The 21925-nt window shown below is 41.1% G+C and overlaps 1 protein-coding gene across 3 annotated transcripts in view; it reads right to left on the reverse strand.

Moving 5' to 3' along the window:
• sbf2 (SET binding factor 2) overlaps positions 1–21925 on the reverse strand; it is a 118530-nt gene that overhangs the window by 38585 nt on the left and 58020 nt on the right. For all 3 annotated transcript variants that reach the window (XM_037748319.1, XM_037748311.1, XM_037748301.1), the window contains 11 exons: positions 18638–18770; positions 16791–16899; positions 16320–16433; positions 14744–14821; positions 14414–14527; positions 13446–13574; positions 13074–13172; positions 11999–12203; positions 11691–11800; positions 10735–10884; positions 2520–2588 (listed from right to left, as the gene is read on the reverse strand). In XM_037748319.1, the coding sequence (XP_037604247.1) occupies positions 2520–2588; positions 10735–10884; positions 11691–11800; positions 11999–12203; positions 13074–13172; positions 13446–13574; positions 14414–14527; positions 14744–14821; positions 16320–16433; positions 16791–16899; positions 18638–18770 (1310 nt within the window). The remainder of the gene's footprint in view (positions 1–2519; positions 2589–10734; positions 10885–11690; positions 11801–11998; positions 12204–13073; positions 13173–13445; positions 13575–14413; positions 14528–14743; positions 14822–16319; positions 16434–16790; positions 16900–18637; positions 18771–21925) is intronic.

The raw sequence follows: 21925 nt of genomic DNA on the forward strand, positions 1-21925 counted from the left end.
AATGACACCAAAAATAAAGTTCCTACCCCAGCTTTAAGTGAAAAATATACATTACTGCTTAAAATGTGTAGATACCTTAACATTGCCACCTCTGACTCAAACAAAGAATTCCAAAAGCTAATATATCTTCAAATTGATTTATATTGTAAAGTCTTTCAGAACATACAAAACGTGCAGGAAATCAAAGGGTAAATACCTCCTCTGCTGCTGCTTATGAAACTGGTTCAACATTAATGTCAACATGCAGTTAAGTGCGTTGGTGCAGGAAATACAGTCTTGAGCGGGTTAATCATTTGATTCACAGCACAAACTTGCTGACTTGTAAAATGTAGTCTCCTAGTGGTATTTACAAGAAGCAGAGTCTTCCTTAAAACAATGGAACAATGGCACTGCAGGACCATCAAACCACTTCTAAAGTATTAGGAGATTTTATACATACAAGTCTAATTATAAGTCACATACACAATAAAGTTCACAATAGTAAGAGAAAAAACAGCCTTTCCTGGGTGTTGACAGGTTCAACAATATCCAACTGATTTCTTATGGCGGTAAAAAACAACTATAGTCAAAGATATGCTGCCATGTTCAATTACTCTCATTCTTTACAATGACTTTTGCAGTCTTTTCTGGTCAGATTCAAGGACAGGTTGATCATTTACTGTATGAAGTATGAACACATAGCTACTGTAATGTATAAGCAACGGTTGAGAGACCATGCGAGCCGTCTCTCAGAGGTCGTTATATAAGTTTCTTGTTGGGATACAGATGAATGGCTGGTGAGGGGCCTCTGAAAGACGAGATGGTTATGTATGCTGCAGCATTGTGGTACATATTGTTCTTTGCAAAATCCAGGCATCCCATTCATGTTCCCAAACTTGTAAGGCTGCATTTTGCAATAATCAAATTAGGATCATTTCTGCTTTCACACCCTTGATGACAGCTGCAGGGATGCTCCATTACCAAGCTTTGTTTTTCTCACATTTTCACTGCGTGATCTTTGCGCCACTAAACCGGAGATTACAGAATCATTTTGGCAGATTCCCCCCTGACCTCACTTTACTTTTCACCCTTTGGGTGAGTCAGAGCTCAAGCGTGTCGCCAGGTCCAATCATCTGTAAATAATAAGGAAAAATCGGTTGCATTCTCAAAATATTCTTCCCTCTAATTAGCCGTCAATGCCTCACAAGAAACTCATTTATAATCTTCTTACTAAAATAGCTGGAAATCACTCCGTTGCGTCAGAATTGCGACCAACAATGAATGGATATTCATCTGAGACAGAACTTGCTTTGTAGTGATATATTCTTGTTACATGTTTAAACAAGCATGCACACAGCTAAGAAACACTGACATCATTGATGAATATTAAATACTGGTGGCCCTAAAGAGCAGGAAGAAAAACAACATAAGGCTTATCTGAGAGAGTTGCATCAGCCTGTGGCATGTGAACTGGATGAGTCATGTGGTGGAAGAGAGAGCGGGCCAGGTCCCAGTGCAGCCCATCAGGGTATGGCACTGGTACCCAGCAAAAAGCCAATGCGGACAGTTGTGTCTGTCCCCATAGCAACGAGCAAGCTGTGGGAACATAGCTGCGGTGAATAATACAGCTACTCCGTGTTGATAATGTGGTTTGGAAACCAAAGGCCATGGCCCGTCCTCTACATTTTGCTTTGGAGGTTTTAACATGCTGCTCTGTGCATGTGCATGCTCAGGGATCAGCAAAGGTATTAGGTTGATAACGCTGTCCTTCCTCTGGCTATTCCCGCCTACAACCTCCTCTATAGTGTTAATCAGAGCCCGACTGGCACTGGACTTCTTTTAGGCTGACACCGATATATTGAGAGTTACAAAAATCTGACAACAATATCTTGACAAATATGCATTTTTTTATGTGAACACATAACACATAAGGATCCCTTAAATTTGTTTTCTGAAATAATTGGGAGCATGATAAACTACGTCACGGAGACACCATTTCTAAATTACCTTAAACATCTTTTGGTGGCATTTCTTGCTACATTTCGGCCAAAATGTACCCCGATACCGTCTACAATAAGGTAATATTGGCTGATATAATGACAACGCCAATTTATTGCTATCAGTCTCGATTTTGTGACATCACAATGTAAAACACTTCACTGCGTAGATGTATTATCAGAAATACTGTTAACAGATCTTCTGCTGTTTTTACTGAAATCGGAGGCGGACATGTTTAAAGGCTGAGTGAGGTAACCTTGTACGGCAGCTGGATTCTCGAAATGATACAAGATCACGCAAGAATCAAATGTCACATGAAAATCCATCCTGTCAGGCTTCAAGTAATGTGTTTGTGTCCGGCAAGCCAGACAACGGACCACTCAGCGTCCTGTGAGGAGCTGCTGCTACGGGCGCGGCTTAGGTGTGTGAGAGACTAAAAGAGAATTATTTACACGGTATATAGACAGAGCGGTGGAAAATATGAGAAACAGAAGCATTAAAGTGAACTCACATACATCCTTGTTGTTAGTTCATTTGCTTACCCTGTAAAAGGCCGTAGACAGGGGCAACAGCGCAGCAGCCACCGCGTACTCCTCTGAGCTGGAGCAGTCCTGTGGGTCAAACAACAGGGGAGATGTTAGAGCAGAGCAGCACGCAGCAGGAGACGTGTTACACAGTTCTGCAAACACCTTTTTTCACTGGAGCCCCAAAACAAGAAACACAAGTTTCCAACAGAAAGGTCACACACTCCAGGGCCAGAGGGGAAACAGTTTTGGTAACCTAAAGGAGAACCACTTTCTTACTGCAACACTGGATCTACTTCAAAACGGTTCATGCATTGCTAAGATGTTACATTAAGACTTTACGTCTTTCATTACACGACTGACTGTATACTTGAGATGCAGAGATGTGACCTGGGGAGAACACTGGGGGGGTAAAGAATCTATTTTCAGCAGACGTAACTTCCTGTTACTTAAAGATACTCCTGTCCTGTTATATGTCAGAGCGATGCAAAAAAAAAAGGGGTCTACCAAAACCACAAACTCTGCTCTGCTCCAATATTAGGACATATGCTTTCAATAGCTTTATATAATCTCTGCCTTGACACAATTGTCAGAGCGCTCCAGCCTTCGATTTATAGGTCATTTTATGTTTTAAATTCTTGAACTAGATTACCATTGAAGTCTCACTGAATAAATCCAGTCGTTTTTACCATAACATGCTGTCCATTTCTCAAGAAGTCACGACTAGCCAGAAAGCAAATTTAATTCTCTTTTTTTATTTTGTTCTTTTAAATCAGGGAATAGTTGAAAATATTCCCACTTTGACATTTACTCACCATGCCAAAGTGTGTAAGGATGTGGGATTATTTCAGGCCAAAGAGGCGGCGCTTAGTGGTGCTTTCAGGAGAATAGTATTAAGATGAATAGTACATTAAGAGGATTAGAGTGAGGGACTCAGGGGCCCAAACAAAACTTTTCTTGTAGAGATCGCGGAGAACAGGAGACTAAGAGAAAAGGACGCGAGTTGGACACAAAAGTACTTCATTGACAGGAAATTGGTGCTTATCTCTGGTGAGCTTTGTTGGGATTTATTTGTTTAAGTCTGTAGATGAGAATGGCCAGAGGAAACCTGATTTAAGAACATGCACAAAACAACAGCACCTCATAACCCTCAGTGGGACCTCAAGGCCAGAAAACGTGTAAATAAATAACACACATTTCTCTCTTTTTGTGTTACGTGAATATGCAAACACACAGATGCAGAGTTTTCTAAAACTATGCAACATGTTATCAGAGTCTTATCGGAGTGGTCATTTTGGCGGGAGAGATAGGGGGAAGAATGCTGAACTTCCTGATAGCGGTCTGTGATGGGGGCCTCTGTTACCGCTATTCCTCCAGAAAAAAAACTCCACACACACACACAAGAATGTAAAGAGGGGAGAAAATGCAAAACACAAGTTCCACAGAAACACATGAAAGCCTGGCCCCCCGTCGACCGAGCAACATAGTTTCTGTTTTATTATTCTTGTCGCTTGTGTTTCTCTTTGCAGTTATTTGGGCTGCGGTGAAATGTTCCAGCTTAGAGCAGCACCAAAGCATTGTTTACCAGCATCCTTTAACAATGCTGCAGGTCACGGGAGTTCATGGACCCCAGTCAAAATAGAACAACAAGTGGAAACGCACAGGCAGAAAAGTGTGAATAATTAACAAAACCGGCATTATTCCAGCGAAAAAAAAAAGAGTTCAGCGATGCATGTCATCGGTTCTTAGGAACAGAAACTTGTGACGACGGCGCTGAAAAGGTGGCGGAGGTCATGCTTCAGATGAAGGAAAGCTTTGTCCAGAGGCTGCATCGACACGTCATATCTTATATAAAGTAGACAATATCAGGTTCACTTAAGCCACACTTAATCTCCTGTTAGCAGACAGAGAGGCTAAGTGACAGCTCAAAAGATTTGGAGGTCAACTAACAACAGATAAGCAGTTCAAATCTACAGCAGAGTCTGAGATTAGACTGAATGAAAAGTGAAACGTGAGATGTCGAGCAGAGCTGTTTCTTGTCTATCAGCATCACATGGGGAACTTGACAAAATGTAAATGTATTATTGCATATGGGACTCAATCATTGTAGAGCTGAATAGAGCCACATGGTGGGGCAATTATGTTAAATGCTTTATTTTTGATTTCAAGAATAGATGGTGAGGAGGGTGTTGTGCGTCCCCACATTTCGGTTTGCGATGACACCCTGCTGACTTCCTTTCCTCCTATAATTTACTGTAAGTCGCACCATTTTCCTCCTCATTCTTGAAGAGGCAGGAGTTATGCTGAAGATGATGACTAACGCAGCTACACTGTCTCAGGCATGCATACAGTGAGCAAAAACAAGAAGCACGAGCACATGACAGAAACGCTGGAGGATGTTAACAAACAGCAGCTTCCTGTGTGTTCCGGAGACGTTAGGACTTTCCGGGAAAGCTGTGAAACAAACGGACACTTGGGGCCATTTTTTATGAGACTTTTGTGGCTACGAACATACAAAAAAATTCTCAACTCAGAGGCTATTAATGTTAATTGCGACTTGAATCACTAATAGGAAGAAGAATAAGCCACATAGTAGACTTCTGCGTTGTCCAGACGAGCGTCAAACAGAGAGCCAAAGCATCATATTACGAAAAATATAATGTCCACAGTGTGAAAATGAGCCTTCGGTTTCACAATAAAACATGCCATAAAACATACATACGACTAGGGCTGTCCCGAATACCATTTTTTGGGCTTTGAAGCTTCGGAGAGAAATATTTGAAGGTATTCAAAGCTTCGGGGCGCAGCAGGCTGACATGTTCTTCTGTTTGTCTGTCACCATCTCCCCCGTTTCAGTGCCGCTGCAACACTACTGTACACACACGCACCTCTACACACAACAAACAGCAAAATCCATCTGAGAATAACTAATAGTAATTCATGTTGAATATGAATAATATTGTGGGATTATTCCTTATTTCATGGGTTAATTGGGGATTTTTACTTTATTATTACATACTAAAAAAACAAAAACGAAGCATTCGAATACCGATTTGGAGGTCGATTACCATGGCAACAGTTGAAGCTTCGAAGCATTCGGGTCAGCTCTACATACGACAATACACAGGCTTACATCAAATGCAAACGGGAAATGTGAAATGCAAAAAAGAGACGTGTCAGCAGTACACATTCATAAAAAAAACTCTCAATACACAAGTCTGAAATATACACAATGTTCAAGTGTTCAGGAAATGAACCTACTGTGCAAAGAACGGCAGTAACGTCTCCGCCCTGTATAATCATAGTCTTATGTGCCTCATTTATTAAAGAAACAGCACTTGGAACAAATAATGTTTTGTAGATATTTCTATTTGCCATCAGTAAACTATAAAGTCTCCCTGAGGGTAAGAGTTCAAATTCATTGTGCAGTGGGTAAGAAGGGTCATTAATGGGGCTATCAAAGTTAATGCGATAAGCACATTTGTTTAAATGCCACTAATTTCTTTAATGCATTAACACAGTATATCTTTCGGAGGTTGTAGTGGGCTCAGTTTTGAAGCTAGAGCGAAGATACTGGCGTCATATGAAACTAGAAAATCTAAGGAATCTATTTATTTAAAGTATTAATGCAACTTGCGATTTTTAATTGACCTCTTAAAAATCAAATCCACCTTTCGGAGGTGGTAGTAGATTTAGTTTTAAAGCTAGAATGAATCATATGAAACTAGGAAAACCTAAGGAGTCCATTGGTACTAACCATGTCATGCTAGATTGTCACGAAGAGGTTAAATAACGCTCCAAACTTACACTAAATTTTAAGAGGGAAAACTGTCTCTGACCTCAAGATATGTGAATGAAAATGGGTTCTATGGGTACCCACGAGTCTCCCCTTTACAGACATGCCCACTTTATGATAATCACATGCAGTTTGGGGCAAGTCATAGTCAAGTCAGCACACTGACACACTGACAGCTGTTGTTGCCTGTTGGGCTGCAGTTTGCCATGTTATGATTTGAGCATATATTTTTTATGCTAAATGCAGTACCTGTGAGGGTTTCTGGACAATATCTGTCATTGTTTTGTGTTGTTAATTGATTTCTAATAATAAATATATACATACATTTGCATAAAGTTGCATATTTGCCCACTCCCATGTTGATAAGAGTATTAAATACTTGACAAATCTCCCTTTAAGGTACATTTTGAACAGATCAAAAATGTGTGATTAATTGTGATTAACTATGGACAATCATGTGATTTATCGCCATTAAATATTTGAATCGACTGACAGCCCTAGTCATTAATAAATCTATTTACTTTACTTCTTGAGAGTTCTTCATGCATGACACTTAGCTGCCTTTGTGGCTTCCCTATGATTTTGGAGGCCAAATGTGATCAACGCAGATGTTTACCTGGTCATACTGGTGGACGTCCTAGAGAAACAGCTTTCTGAACATGGGAATGATACCCAGTTCAGATTCCCAGTGGCCATGTTACGTAAAGCAGTCCATCAAGGCCACTAAGGCAGACAGAGGCCATGTTCTCACAGCATGAGACAAATTTATGATCTAAATAATGTAAAAATGTAATGAAGTCCTCTATCTGCTTTTAAAGGAGATGTTCAAAGTGATTAAAGTGCAGGGACGGAGGGTACAGATTTACGTTGGTAGGCGCTCCAGTTCATCAGCTCACACTTCTGCGATTCAGACATGACAGTCAGTTACAGTGCCTCGTACTCTCTCCAACAACATCTGTGCGTAACATGCGTTACTTGCACCTCAGACGGTCAAACTCATGCGGAACTCATGGACTCCATGCCGTTGTGGCCGCTTCCCATGGACCTCCCGCCCTAATCCCCTCTCACAGTAAACTGCCATTCAGAGTGTGTTTCTGAGCATCATGAGGCCCTCGGCCATGAGAGAGCAGAGCGCAGAGGGCTCATAATCCTATCTGACAGGAAATGGTTGGGATGCCAGGATACATCCACAGCAGGACTCATTCCCCCACATGGCTTGTGCAACGTTTACTTCAAGAAGCTGGAGCACTGACCAGCATACACGCGCACAACATTCATATATGTGCAATTAAGTCAAACACCTTAATGAGGGTCGTTACCGAGCGTGATTCATTGCAGAGAAACAGCACAGATAAGGATTACAACAGATGTTTAAATGCATCACTCTAAACAGTTTCCGAACAACTCAATCAACAGGATGTATTAACATTTTTTATGTATTACAAAACAACATGAACGAATGAACAAGTACTGACAAGGTACAATACCACCTGATTCTAATGTCCTAAACTTTGACCTACTGTATATTTCTGCATTACATACCACTTCCTGCGGCCGTGCTCCCCTGCGAACACTGATTGCAACCAGACGAGACAACAGGACTGCCACTCAGCCCGAAGTTCACATTTAGACGATAAATGTTGTAATTGGCCTCATAATGATGATGTCATTGAAAAGCAATATGTCACATCAACACGGACGCCAGAAATCCTAATGAGGCATCATGCTGTCATCGTACAAAGAGCAAGCAACATTTTTTAACAGAGTAGGTCACTTTGGTTTTTGTTAGGCACCGAAGGATCTCTTACACACACATACACACACACGCACACACACACACACACACACACACACACACACACACACACTCCGTAGTATAATTTTGGGGCTCTTACGTGGCTGGGCGTTGAAAGAAAGGGCAGCACGCAGAATATGAAAGTAATTACTGGCCCAGCAATTTACTATTTATATTCCTTTCACAGCTCATCTGAGACAAATCCCTCACAACCGAGCTGAGACCGAGGAATAAAAGCCAGGAACAAATTCCTTGCAACCATCTTGAAGTACGAGAAGAAATGACAAACACAACAATAAACAATACAATTTAAAACAAAACAAACAAAAAGCCATCAGAAAAAGGCTGACTATATCTCATCCGGTATTATTGCGGTTAACAAAAGTGCACTCCACATCAAATCTCTTCTCCATGTGCAAAATTATTACTCTTTCCCCATGTGTTGCCGTGGATCATTGGCTTTTCAGCAGCATGCCAGAGGATATCAAGGGAGTCAAATTGGTCTTTAAAACTCACTTGGAGACTTTTATTCGTAAATATTACTATATGGTGAGGACATGTAGATTTTGTTGTGCGTCCCAATGTGGGTTCAGCAGCTTTTTTTTCCAGATGTGCATGACAATTACCTGTTTTACGGAATCTGTCCTTGACAAATGTCATGCACTTCATATGTATCTCTTGTGGCATCCTTCCGGGAGGTTTGCTGCATTGTTCATCATTTCGTGTCGGAGCTCATTTCGTGTCCAGCTTTGGAACTATTTTAATTCTAAAAATGTTTCACTCTTCCGTTCCAACAAAAGCTAACACATCAGGATCTCATTTTAACACACACAAAGACGCACTGGCTCCCGGGCTATCAGCTGTGTCCACAAGAATGGGACAATGGAAGAATATATTCAGCTTTGCATCAATTCCCAAAGACTTCAAATATACTAATAAGTCTAGACTATAGAGGCCGTGCAAAAGATCTGGTGGTTTTATCCAGACATCTCGGAAATTTTTGGCTTTTCAAGAAATGCACATCATGGACAAACTGAGCAGCACAGAGCTCATCTCTGCTCCTGGAAACGAAGACACTGCACGGCATAAAAGGGATGATGCAACAAGCTTTTCTTTTCACGTTTTCCTGCATGCGTGGAAAGACATAAATAATTCAATTTGCAAATTAGTATCCTTGCCAGGTAGACATTATAGTCGTGGAGCAAATGACACGTAAAATGACCTTTTCATGTCTGTAGCCCGGGCGGAAGGTGGGATTCATTGCTTTCCACCATTTTGGAGGGAAGAATGACTGGAATCTAAAGTCACTCCATAAAAGCTGCACTCTGTGAGGACTGCTTAAAATTATTAAAATCCTTGGAAAGGGCTGATTCAAGGCAGTAAAACATGAGGAACTACCAATAAAGACCCGGCTGCTCTGGTTCAGTGAAGCCTCGCTGACTCTTTATGAGCTGCACAAAAACACATTACTTACTCACTTTGACAAGTAGCCGAGACATGAGGACACCAGAAAGAGACAAACATACTATCCGATGAACAACGAGCAGCATTGTTGGGGCTCAGTCTGATGACATGCTGTCAGATTGTTAAAAAAAATAAGAAAAAGGAAGCTGAGGAGGATGAACAGGTCTGTTCTGTACATGTGCAAGTGTACATGTTGTTTTTGTCGAACTAGAACCAATTACAACTCATAAAATATAGCATCTGCTGATAATCTAAGGTACAGCGCATTCAAGCAGATATGTACAGTATGTACAACCTTACAGAGACCTTTGGCATCAGTTTTAGATATTGTTTTGGTCGAAATCTGGGTTAGAAAAACTATTTTTTTTAAAGTTTTTAGTCAACTTTTCCAAAGAGAAATCCAAAGAGAAAGACCTCTGCCAACCTTTACTGTGGTCCGCTGGCTGAGAAATGTTATTGAATTAATCTTAGTATGATTTAATAATACAAGAATAACACAATAAGTCTGAAATGAGATTGACATTTTTGATAGGCACACTTGACCACAACAGTTCAGGTCCAATTCCTGTTTTAAAAAAGTTTAAATTACATACAAGTTTTAAAGTTTCAGCTATTTTATTAGGGGAACAACGTAATAAAACCCATATCATTCAACAGTAAAAACAGATATCATTTTGATGAGTACCTACCGTAAATCACATGTTACATTCAGTGAAATTGCATCATACATCAGTGATGTATGATGCAATTTCACTGAATCATACATCAGTGATGTATGATGCAATTTCACTGAATCTTGCATTATGTGTGGGATTAGAAACTTGATTTCTTTGTTTTCTTTTTTTTTTTATTAATCAATGTTTTTCAGTCTACCAGACATAATTTTTTAGAGCCCTCTTCAAATTGATTGTTAACAGTCCAAAACCCAAAGCAATGATATAAAACAGAGAAGAGCAGCAAATATTCACATGGAAGAAGCTGGAAACAATGAATGTCTGGTAATGTGTTGCTTGATAAATGACAGATTTTGTTTATCAGAATTATTGTCAACCTATTTTCGATCGAAAAATCTAGATTCAAAGTAATAGCAATACACCTTGATGGCTGCATGGAGTATTGTGCATGTTGCAATAGAAAGGGTGACTTGTGTTGGCATGACTTTCTGTTGCGTGACTCACCTGGAGGGCACAGTTCATCATACGAATGGTGTAATCAAACTGTTGGTGGTCCAGTATGGCGCGGTTTTGCTGAACGTGAAGACTCAGTTCCTCAGTCAGACACTGGCGAGCTGTCTTGCCTTTCAGTGCGCGCAGTGCTGCCGGCAGCGTCTGTTAGGAGACGGGTGGACAAAGAGGGTTTTAGAAAAGAAAAATGCCTCAAATAAAGTGACTGACCTGACAAGAGAAGTTGATCAGAGATAGAGAGAAGACAATCGACAATTTGTGATTGCTCAAACAACTTTGCTTCTCCAGATTTTCAGGCTTTTTGAGAAAGCAGGCCCTTGTTTTATGAAACATTGATTACAGAGGAGACAATTTTTGTATCCATTCACTGATTAGAGCAACACCACATAACAACACAGTACTTGCAGCTACTTCGATCTGCTGTATGGTTAATGACCGTTTGGCAGCGAAGGATTTACAGGCTCACGAGGGGTCCAGAGGATACATGCTATGCATTCCTACATTAGCACAGAGATGCGGTCCTGTATTATATAACTCCTTTATGAAGCCAGAGGGGTACATAAAGTAACTGGCAACAATCCCATTTATTACACATTGGACGCATATTGGGTAGAATCACAAACATGGGGCCACAGCGAAGGACATCTTTGTGTAGTGTAAATGCTTTTAGAGGCAAAACACAATTGACAGGAACCGATTAACATCTGTGTTAAAAGAATAACTATTGCTTAGCAAAGTTAGCAAGACATCAACATGGAGTGTTTTGTTGCAGGCCCTATCTAGTACTGTGTCTGTGTGGCAGCTGGGAGATATGAGGATGATGAAGGTGAGGAGAGATCTACAGCTCCATAATGGTCTGCTGGGTGGGCGTAACACAACTATGCCTCCAGCTAATGAGCTTGTTTAAAAGTTGATGAGCTCCACTGATGAAAGACATTGTGCATCATCACCTTTTCAGTCTCCAGAGTCTTGTTGTCAAAGATGAAGGAAATGCAGCTCCGCACCACCTCCAGCCTGCGAGCGCTGTTAAACACGGAGCCAATCTTACCCATAATGGACACTGGAATACAGAAGGACAGTATAGGAGAGGAATCGGGTTAAAACTACAGCTGCTGCAAACATCAGAGCTTTTTCACTAGTCAAAGACATATTTTGCAGATATCCGTTATGTTAAAGCTATCACTGTGAGAGAGACACAACATAAACACTGCAGGAATGTAAAGCCTCATCACAACACTGTGCATTGTACATTACATACCGACAGGTGGTCCGGCAGGTACAACACACTTCTTCTCAGTTCGCGCAGAAGGAGGTGCGCTGCTGTGTTTAGCCGCACCCTCCCACACCAGCTTCTCCACCTTTTCATCATCCAGCGGGGGGAACGGTACCTGGTGTACCCGCAGGTGGGATCCCTCCGACGGCCGAGGCACTTTCTGGAATGCCATGTGGGGGTTTGGGTTCTCCTATGGTACATCCACAGGGAAACCACATGTATTACAGGATACACAGCTGTATGTATAGTGGATATACAGCAAAACACGTGCAGAGCATGCTAATATTAGGACATCTGTCCTATACGGCAGAGGTTCTCAATCCTTTTTTGAGCCAAGGACCCCTTACAAGATAGAGAATTGATCGAGATTTGCAGACTCTAAGAGTTATAGATTTGTTGGACTTGAACATAATCTATTAACTATTATACCAACCTAGTCGTCAGAAAAAAAATCTCACATTGTAAATTTCTGCAAACCTGCTACATGATATGTTTGCATGAATGTTGAATGTTGAATATGTTTGAATGTCAACGCTTCTGAACCAAAAATACGTTTGCCAAATGAGTTTCTTATCAGCTTCGTATCACACTTGCAGAAAAAAACGTTACGTACGTTAAGTCAAATGTATGTCAAATGAAACGTATTTATCAAGCGTATTTTTGGTTCAGAAGCGTCGACATTCATACAACGTAACTTTCAATAACGGTCTCTTGATATACCACGTCACTTGCTCTGCATGTCACTCGCTGTACTATGACACTACAAACGTCCATATTCAATGTATCCGTGGTTTGCAGAAATGTCCAATGCCAACATTTTTTCCTGACAAATGGAATGATTATATTGTAGTTTTAAAAATGAAAATACTATTTGTTGAACTATGAAGACTTTCGTAAAAAAAAAAAATTATGTCATGTTAATTTAAATGAATGAATCTAAAAACTTTTCACAGACCCCCTGGCAGAGTGCCAGAGACCCCACTTTAAGAATCACTGCTATATGGTACAACACCAATACAACTTAGGAGATATAGTTGTAGTTATTTGCATGAAGTCTTACATTTCTGTAAAGCTGCTCAGAGAATGTCCTTATGTGCTTCTGCAGCTTGGCAGGGCTGACGTCTTCTTCCTTAAAGCTGTCAGTGTCGAAGGCCACCAGCTACAAAACACACAACAAAACAGCAACATACACTATTAAAAGGGATACATCATCTAGTAAAATACATACAAAAGTATCACAGTGTTCCTGCAGCATAACTAAGTCACTATCATAACTGATAGAGTGTCGTACATATATCACCAGTCCACATTAAAAACGTTTTCAGAGTCGCTGTAGTGTAAACATTTTTTTTGTGTATGAACATCTCCATTTACAGCTACAAAGTGAAGGGTAATAAAGTTCAGCTTTAAGTGGAGCATCATGGTACAGTACCTCATCAAAGAGATCGCAGGCGCGGAAAGGCGGACCTCTCTCTGAGACGAAGCCAGCGAACGCCATGCCATCCAAAACCTTGGTCAGAAAATCATTCTCAATGAGGCCTCGCTGGCCCAGGAAGGCAGTCTGGATAATGTCAGAATTAGATCAGTTACAATCCCACACAGATGGGAGCAATGCAGTCTTGTTCATATGGATACGCTGTGGACTGAAAAACAAGCATCGTGTTGATCACAGACATTTTTAGAATAAGATTACAGAAATATCTCTGCTATGGGGCTTGAGACCGGCATCTTTTATTGTTGAAATCATGGATAAGTTCTTCAGCATGTACAAAAAAAAGGGAAATAAATATGGTCATAAATTACTACATGCAAATGAATTTAATTTACTTTATGCATAATTATTTGTGCATGTGGCTAGAAGAGATAAAACACAGTTCACTCCAGCCTTCCCCCACTCAGCGATTCCAGGCGAATAAGCTGAGCGTTTGTTTATAATGTGATCCATGTGGGGTACTTTGAGGATGATGTGCTGAGGGGTTACCACGGAGACACCACAGACACGAACAAACAAAAGCTCCGGCACAAAACAAAAATGTAAACCTAATACTTTTCACATGGCTCATTGCCGGGCTTTGCCCAAGGTTACGGGACTGAGTCCGAAGCTTGCATAAACAAAAGGATAGCATCACGGAAGAAACAACACATTTAAAAACAACATGCATACTCACACACAAACACACACTTTATACACCCCTGACAGGTTTATCTGTCACGTCTTTACATGTAATTCCACCCTCACTGCTGGACTCCGGCTAAAACATTCTTGGAGTATAAAAAGAACAATGTGTTTTCTGCGGAGCAAAAGCTAAAGGAGTTTAATCTAAGGTCACATAATGGAAAATAAGGTTTTTACAACATTTTAATTTCAACACTGGGAATTCCATTATGTTGTCATCTTACCTTGTGAAAGTGAATAACAGGTTCAGAATGGATGCGGATGAGCTGCAGGCAAGACCTGTAGCCCTGGAAGAGTTGTGCAAACAACCTGAGAAAGACGGCCCTCACCTCCTTGTCCTGGAACACACGCACACGCACACACGACTCATCAAACAACTATGCCACAAATGCAGTCTGATAAGTTAATTATGCAACAGACATGTTATTTATCTTGAGGGTAATGGGTCAGTTAGTGCCCTCACTCCAACGCAGACTTTTTGGCGATAAGAGACTTTTTCCGACCCCGGAGGATCACTAATGAAAGGAGGGTGTGTGATAGCGGTGCTGACTTACCAACAACTTGAGGTTGGAGGCCGCAGTGCGAGGCGGAGGAAATGCATTGTCTGCTATCTCCAGATCAGGGTGCAAAACCTACAAAGAATAAATGGATCTCCAGATGATTTACTTGTCTTCATTTAAGACATGCTTTTATGAGCAACTTGCAAGAACTGCAACAAGGACACAAGTGAACATTTCTCGTGCACGATGAGTAACCAGATAATACGGCACACCATAAAAAGTGTCACATTAAGAAAGGAAATTAAGAACATCAATTTCACCAGCAGTCACTGAGCATGTTTGAGTACAAGAATCCAAGACTAACTTTGCGTGCATTAAAGTGTTTGTGTCTGTGTGTCTGTGTGAAACACACCAACAGACATGTACAGTATACAGATGCTAAACAAGGACTGTTATTTGTGTACTAGGTGTTCAAAGTCAAATGACTTCATGAATAAATTAATTTTTGCTTGCTCACTTCAAATGTCATCATATTATGATTATTTAAATGAACAGTGTGAAGGCGACACAGCGGCATCTAGCGGTGAGGTTGCAGATTTAAACCTCTCTCGTGTACCAAGAATGTAGGAGAACTACGGTGGCTGACGTGAAAACGCAAATGGCCCAATCTAGAGCCAGATGTTAGCGTTGGTCATTTGGAGCAGAGTCAGAGTGTACAAGAGAGAGAGAGAGAGCGGCGGTGGTGAATGTGTGTGAGCAAACAAGTGAGCTAGTGCAGTGATTCTCAACCAGGGGTCCGGGGACCCCCAGTGGTCCGTGAGGGAGTTCCAGGGGGGTCCCCAGAAAAAATGTGTATTTAATTTATTTCAATAGTTAATTGACTACAGAGGAAGTCATAAGAGTGACTAATCTGATCATAGGTTTCACTTTATCCGCGGTTATCTTCTCAACTGTAGTTGACAACTACAATTCTGGTCTTATTCATATTCATAGCTAACAACCAAAACATTATAAAGATGGATGTCCCTGAAGCTAAATCTTATCAAATGGGAGTCCCTGACCTAACGTGTATCAATTTAAGGGTCCTTGACTTGAAAAAGGTTAAGAACCACTAAGCTAGTGGAGCAGAAGACAGAGTTAGTTTAGCTCTGAGAATATGAAGTGAATGTTCAGTGGAAGTTGCAGTTTATGCAGAAATAAATGCTGCAGCTCCTCAAGACCAACAGGGGTTTCCCGTGTCTTGTTTCCCGGCGGCTGAGTGGACTCCGGAGCGAGTAGCGTTATCGACTCAGGCAGGAAAAGTTAATACAGTGGTTTGTCCGTTCTTGGCTACTGTAGAAATATGGCTGCCTGCTCCGTGAAGAGAGGACCTGCTCCCTATGTAGATATAAATGGCTCATTCTAAGGTAACGAAAACACAACGACTCTTATAATCAGGCGATTATACAATAAAAAAAACATACTTATTAATATTATATTCCATTTCTGCCAATAGATCCCCCTAAATGCTACACACTGTTCCTTTAAATAATATGGCTGCACGTAAATGTGTGTGTGTGTGTGTGTGTGTGCGTGCGTGCGTGCGTGTGTGTGTGTGTGTGTGTGTGTGTGTGTGTGTGTTTGTGCTTACCAGGGACAGAGAAGACTGTGTTTGGTGTAACAGAGGTTCAGGGAGCAGGGACAAGTGGATGCACTCAGGAATCTTGATTGTGCCTCCATCCAGGTCGGCAATAATAACATCCAACTGGTTATATACACATAAAACACAGACGGGTCAGGTGGTTTGATTGCAGCTGGAGGGAGTGCTGTGAGGAACGACACGTAGGCCTGACGAGGTTCAACCGAAACCAGTAAAATAAACATCTTGTTGAAAGGCAGATTACTTCATCTTCGTGTGTAAAACTTCCTGGTACCAAAGGGCTTTTTTCGAAAAAGAAATCCCCTGGTCAACAGAAAGTCCTAAAATATCACAATGCACCTTTATGATATAAAAACAAACTCTAAAAGACAGATGTTTGACAGCATAAAACAATTTATGATCTTCAAGTTCTACATGGAAGTGAGAGAGATTACTGGATGCTTGTGATACATCTGCACTCACCAGATCTTGGATTTCAGTCTGAAACATGGAGTGCACTCCGATGATGAAGGGGGTGGGCGAGCTCAACACCTCCAGCAGCCGTGAAGGCAGAATAGGGATGTATGGGTAACTGAACACAGGAGAGGACATAACAGTGAATACACATAGCATGTACAATACTACGAAGGAGACAGATGGGGAAGAATTGAGAAATGAGTGGGCAACAGAGAGTCTAAAATATACTTCCCTGTGTTGTAATGTACGCTATCATGAAAGTGAAACTGAAGTGACTAAACTTATATTAAAAGATAAGTCAGCAGTAAAGGCATGTGGCAATCACATGACTTTTCATATAGTTTGCATCATTTACAAACTGTGGAAATTTTCTATCATCATCATCATCATCTACCGGGAACTAGGGCTGCGTAACACGGACAAAATCAGAATTACTTCTATTGACTATTGCTACTTTCACAGGATAACAAAATGTTAAAAAAGAGAGACAATAATGATGGATTGATAGCCAAACAGGTAGAGGGATTCATAGTTTATTTCACTACAACAGTCAGATAATCTCATATTTAAAATTTAAAGAAGTTTTTTAGAACAAGAAAAACAAATTTAACCTACTGTTTATCTCAATATGATGGTAAACAAAATCACAAATGATATCTGGTGATCAGGATTATGTACCACTCACGTGTTACTACTGAATGGCACAAGCCATTTTGCGATTTTTTGTTATACAATGCATATTTTGGCAATACAGGCAAATTTACCATTAGGGATATTCACCAACCATTATTAGTATTTTATTCTTAAACGTTTGCTTAGATACTAAGAGGTAGAGTGGATTGTCTATTAAAGGGTAACTTTAACTATTTGTCAACCCTATTTCCCCATGTGTTTTTGTGTCTAACTGACTAATGAGGACAAACGTTTTTGAAATTGGTGCAGAATTGAGTGAGAACGCTGCATGCAGCAGCTGCTAAACAGGCTGTAATGTAATCGCTCGGGGCAACTCCTCACCGTCAATTTACGTCCGATAAAAGTGCTTGTTTTTGCTGTCTGAGAGGTTCAAGTGTCTGACAACATTATGAGCTGGTGTTGTCAGAGTTCGTAGTGTTGGAGTACAGAAAGTGGAGCTTAGTGGTATCTAAAAGATTTTCAATGTCATGGCTGAACTTTTAGATGATTTTGACATTGTGGACGCGACGCAAGATTTCAGAACGACGCTTCTCCGAGCGGGACACAAAATAACAAACAGACCGGGAACAAGCGAAAGGTCAGAAAAACGTTTTATTTCTCTGGTAGGGTCCTTTCCATAATGTTGTCAGACACTTATAATAACAACCTGAGCCTGCATTACAGCTTGTTTAGAGGCTGGCGGCTGCAGCGTTCTCCCTCAATACTGGACCAATTTCAAAACTGGTTGTTCCCATTAGTCACTCAGACACATGCAAATAGTGTGAAAAATGCAGAAGTTACCCTTACTTCTCCTAAACTTCCCTCTGAGTTTCAAAAATGTGTTTCACAAGATAGATAATAATGAGTGGATTTCTTTCTAAAACGGGAAGGAAGTGAATCACTGCACAAGTGAAAGGCACAAGTGAAAGGCACTTCTAGTGAAAAAGTGAGTGGAAAAATCCCTTGAAGTTACTAGATATATACAAGGCTAGACAAGGTAAAATTTTGTGATCTTAAAGGGTAATCTTATCCAGTAGATATACCCGATAAACTGAATCCAATGATGAACAAAGTTAATCATCTATCAAACCACAAGCCATGGAAGTCATGACACCAGCAGCGTTGTTAGTGGAAAGTTACATGAGAATCTGTCCCACCGCTGGGGTCAAACACATGCTTACCTGTATTTAAGGGGAAACATGAGGGCTTCCAGGGCGCGACAGGCCTCTTCGAGCCGCTGGTAACTGGTGGAGTGGAACAAAACCTTGTGTTCTGTCAGAACCGCACAAAACAGGCTGAGAACATTTTGGATCCCTGAAACGAAGAAGCAACAGAGAACGAAACTAATGAAGTGTTTGTTGGAATGTGACGGCCACATTCTTCCAGATCATTCATCAAACATTCGTGGCTATTTGTGGACGATTTCAAACTTCAAACAGATTGGATCACATAGTATTCATTTGGGAGTTCTGTACGTATCCATAACAGCTTCAAGACTGATTACTGCAATTCAAAACAAACAATATTCTGCGGCAGTGGTCTGCGGATCAACCATACCAATACTGTATAAAAGGCTGTATTGCTACTTAGGGGTTGGATGGGATTGTTTGTGTACTAATCTCATTTTGATAATAGGTCTGCCAGAGCTGGAGAAGGTGCTGCGTGACTCCAAAACTTGTGGAGTTGATGTGAAGTGAGTGAGTGACAGGCTGAGCTGCGTCGGCTCTTTGGTGAGGAAGAAGCCTGAAACTACGGTGGCAACTCTTCCTTTAATTCAGAAGAGACCATCACTTTCTTGTAAATTATGCGTCTGTAGTGTGTCTTTGTCTTGGAAGGTAAACACAGCACTTCCTTTCTGTTTTCCACGGCTCTGGGAAAACCCATGTAGGCAGTAATACTGAACAGTTTACACTGATCAGACATAACATTAAGACCACTGACAGGTGAAGTGAATAACATTGACTATCTTGTTACAATGGCACCTGGCAGTGAACATTTTGAACTTTGTGTTGCAAGTAGAAAAAATGGGCAAGCGTAAGGATGTGAGCGACTTTGACAAGAGCCAAATTGCGATGGCTAGACGACTGGGTCAGAGCATCTCCAAAACTGCAGCTCTTGTGGGATGTTCCCGGTCTGCAGTGGTCAGGACCTACCAAAAGTGGTCCAAGGAAGGAAAACTGGTGAACCGTCGACAGGGTCAGACCCGAGGCTCATTGATGCACGCAGGGAGCGAAGGCTGGCCCGTGTTGTCCGATACGATAGAAGAGCTACTGTAGCTCAAACTGCTGAAAAAGTGAATGCTGGGTTCGATAGAAAGGTGTCAGAACACCAATGCATCGCAGTTTGTTGCGTATGGGGCTGCGTAGCCGCAGACCTGTCAGGGTGCCCTTGCTGCCCTAATGTTATGAGTGATCGGTGTATGTATTTAAGTAAATTCTTACAAAATTACTTTTGCTCCTGCAACAACGATTTCTAAATTTGCATCAAGCCGTTTAGTCTATTCCTCCATCGATCACAACAACTGCAATAATAAGAGTTAAAATCAATGCACATAATCGGAAAAGCTTTTTAAATCAAACCTGACGGCTCATGATGACAAATGCAATACATTTCCATGAGCAAATGGGTCAGTTAATGTTATACACTGAATATAAACCTAAAGGAAAACCAGTCTCTGAAACCAAAGGAAATTACACACTCTCATACAGTATAAATAATATTTCAAATACCGACGTGACAATCTGGAAGACTTCTAAGTTTACAGTTCCTGTTATTGTTTCCTATCCAGCAACTGACAGACCAATTCATCACACATTGGAGTGATAAAGAAAGAGGAACACTGGCAGACATATCAGCGCCACTGGGGGCGCTGGGTCTGGATGTTTGCCTGCCTGAGTGAAGCACTTTAGTGATAAACAGGAAACTGAACATGAGCCTCAACAACATCTGAGTTTTTAAGATGAACAGGCTTGTCAAACGAAATGATTTGTTTCCAGCTTATGTAAAATGCGCTGTAAAAAAGAGTGTACCTTGCTCATTTCACTACTGAGGCTCCTGTTTCATAATCACACCTCAGGTTCAGGTGTTTACTTATCTTATGGAAACAGCAACGCACTTCCGAGCCCTAAATAAAAAGTGACAGCAACATCCCCGGACAACAGAAGAGACAAAGGCAACAAACAACAAACAACAAGGCTGTTGACAGCTGGTTTTATCTCGCCCCGGGGGGGATGTACTTCCTGTGACATGCTTAACACACATTCCTCTCTGGTGACTCAGGTGACCTGTGCACACAGAATAATGTATCGACCTGACGACCTGCACTGCTACTAGCCAATCCTTATATGGTCATGAGGATGACCTAATAAGTGGAACTGATACACTTGTTCTCTCCGCTTACGTGAAGCTGATCAGCTGACTTATGATATTTATCTTCCAGTCAGCATGTAGAGAAATCAGTTTTAACGGCGGAAGAATGATTAACTGTCAACGTCCGTCCCTTTTTTCCTGGTATGATCAGAAGATAGACTGAGTCATTTAACGTCTATAGTCCTACATTAACACTTATGCAGTATGCATATATAAATACCGTTATTAGCTTGCCAAGAGTTGGATGAAAAGAATGATACCACTGTCATGTTTGCACCCTTAATATGAGGCAGACTGCCAACCATTAATTAAGATGTTACATCTTGTTTGTTTAATACATACACAAATGTAAAAAAGGACAAATTGTGGTTTTAAGGTTAGCCATTTTCCACTGTATTAATTTAACAACGTCACATATTGAGCACCATTACAACACACATTAAAGGGGACCTATTATATTTTTGTGCTTTTTCCATTTCCTTTAGTGTGTCATATAGTTTTTTGTGCATGTAAAAGTTCTGCAAAGTTACAAAACTCAATGTCCAGGCCAAAGGGAGTTACTCTCCCCCACGGAAACACTGCTCCTGAACTACCTGAAACGCCTCAATTGAAGTCCCGCCTTTTGTTCCGTGACGTGGTGATGTCACCAAGTAACACATTTGCATAATACCTGCCTAGCGGCTAGTTTGGTACACCCTAAAACAAAGCTAGTTAGAGCCGAGCCGGTGCGCAGTCCGAAGAGTTTGGTTCGGTTGACCAATCAGAACAGAGAGGGCCAGCTGACCAATCAGAGCAGACTGGGCTCTGTCTGGCGTTTCAGACAGAGGGTGAAAAGAGGTGCTGCAGCACAGCTGGTATAAGAAAAATAAAGTGTTTTTTGAACATTAAAGCAGGTAAACATGTTCTAGTAGAAACCCAAAATACAAGTATGCACCTGATGAGCATGATACTATAGCTCCTCTTTAATGTGGCCATGTAGCCGCTACGAGGACTAGCAGTGCTTCATAATGTCCTGGATTGATTCATGGAAACAGGCTAATGAGGACTGACAGGGCACGGCAGGGTTTTGTGTGAAGATTACTTTGTTTTGTGTATCCAGA

This window comes from Sebastes umbrosus, chromosome 2, assembly GCF_015220745.1.
Source record: "Sebastes umbrosus isolate fSebUmb1 chromosome 2, fSebUmb1.pri, whole genome shotgun sequence".
Taxonomy (NCBI): domain Eukaryota; kingdom Metazoa; phylum Chordata; class Actinopteri; order Perciformes; family Sebastidae; genus Sebastes; species Sebastes umbrosus.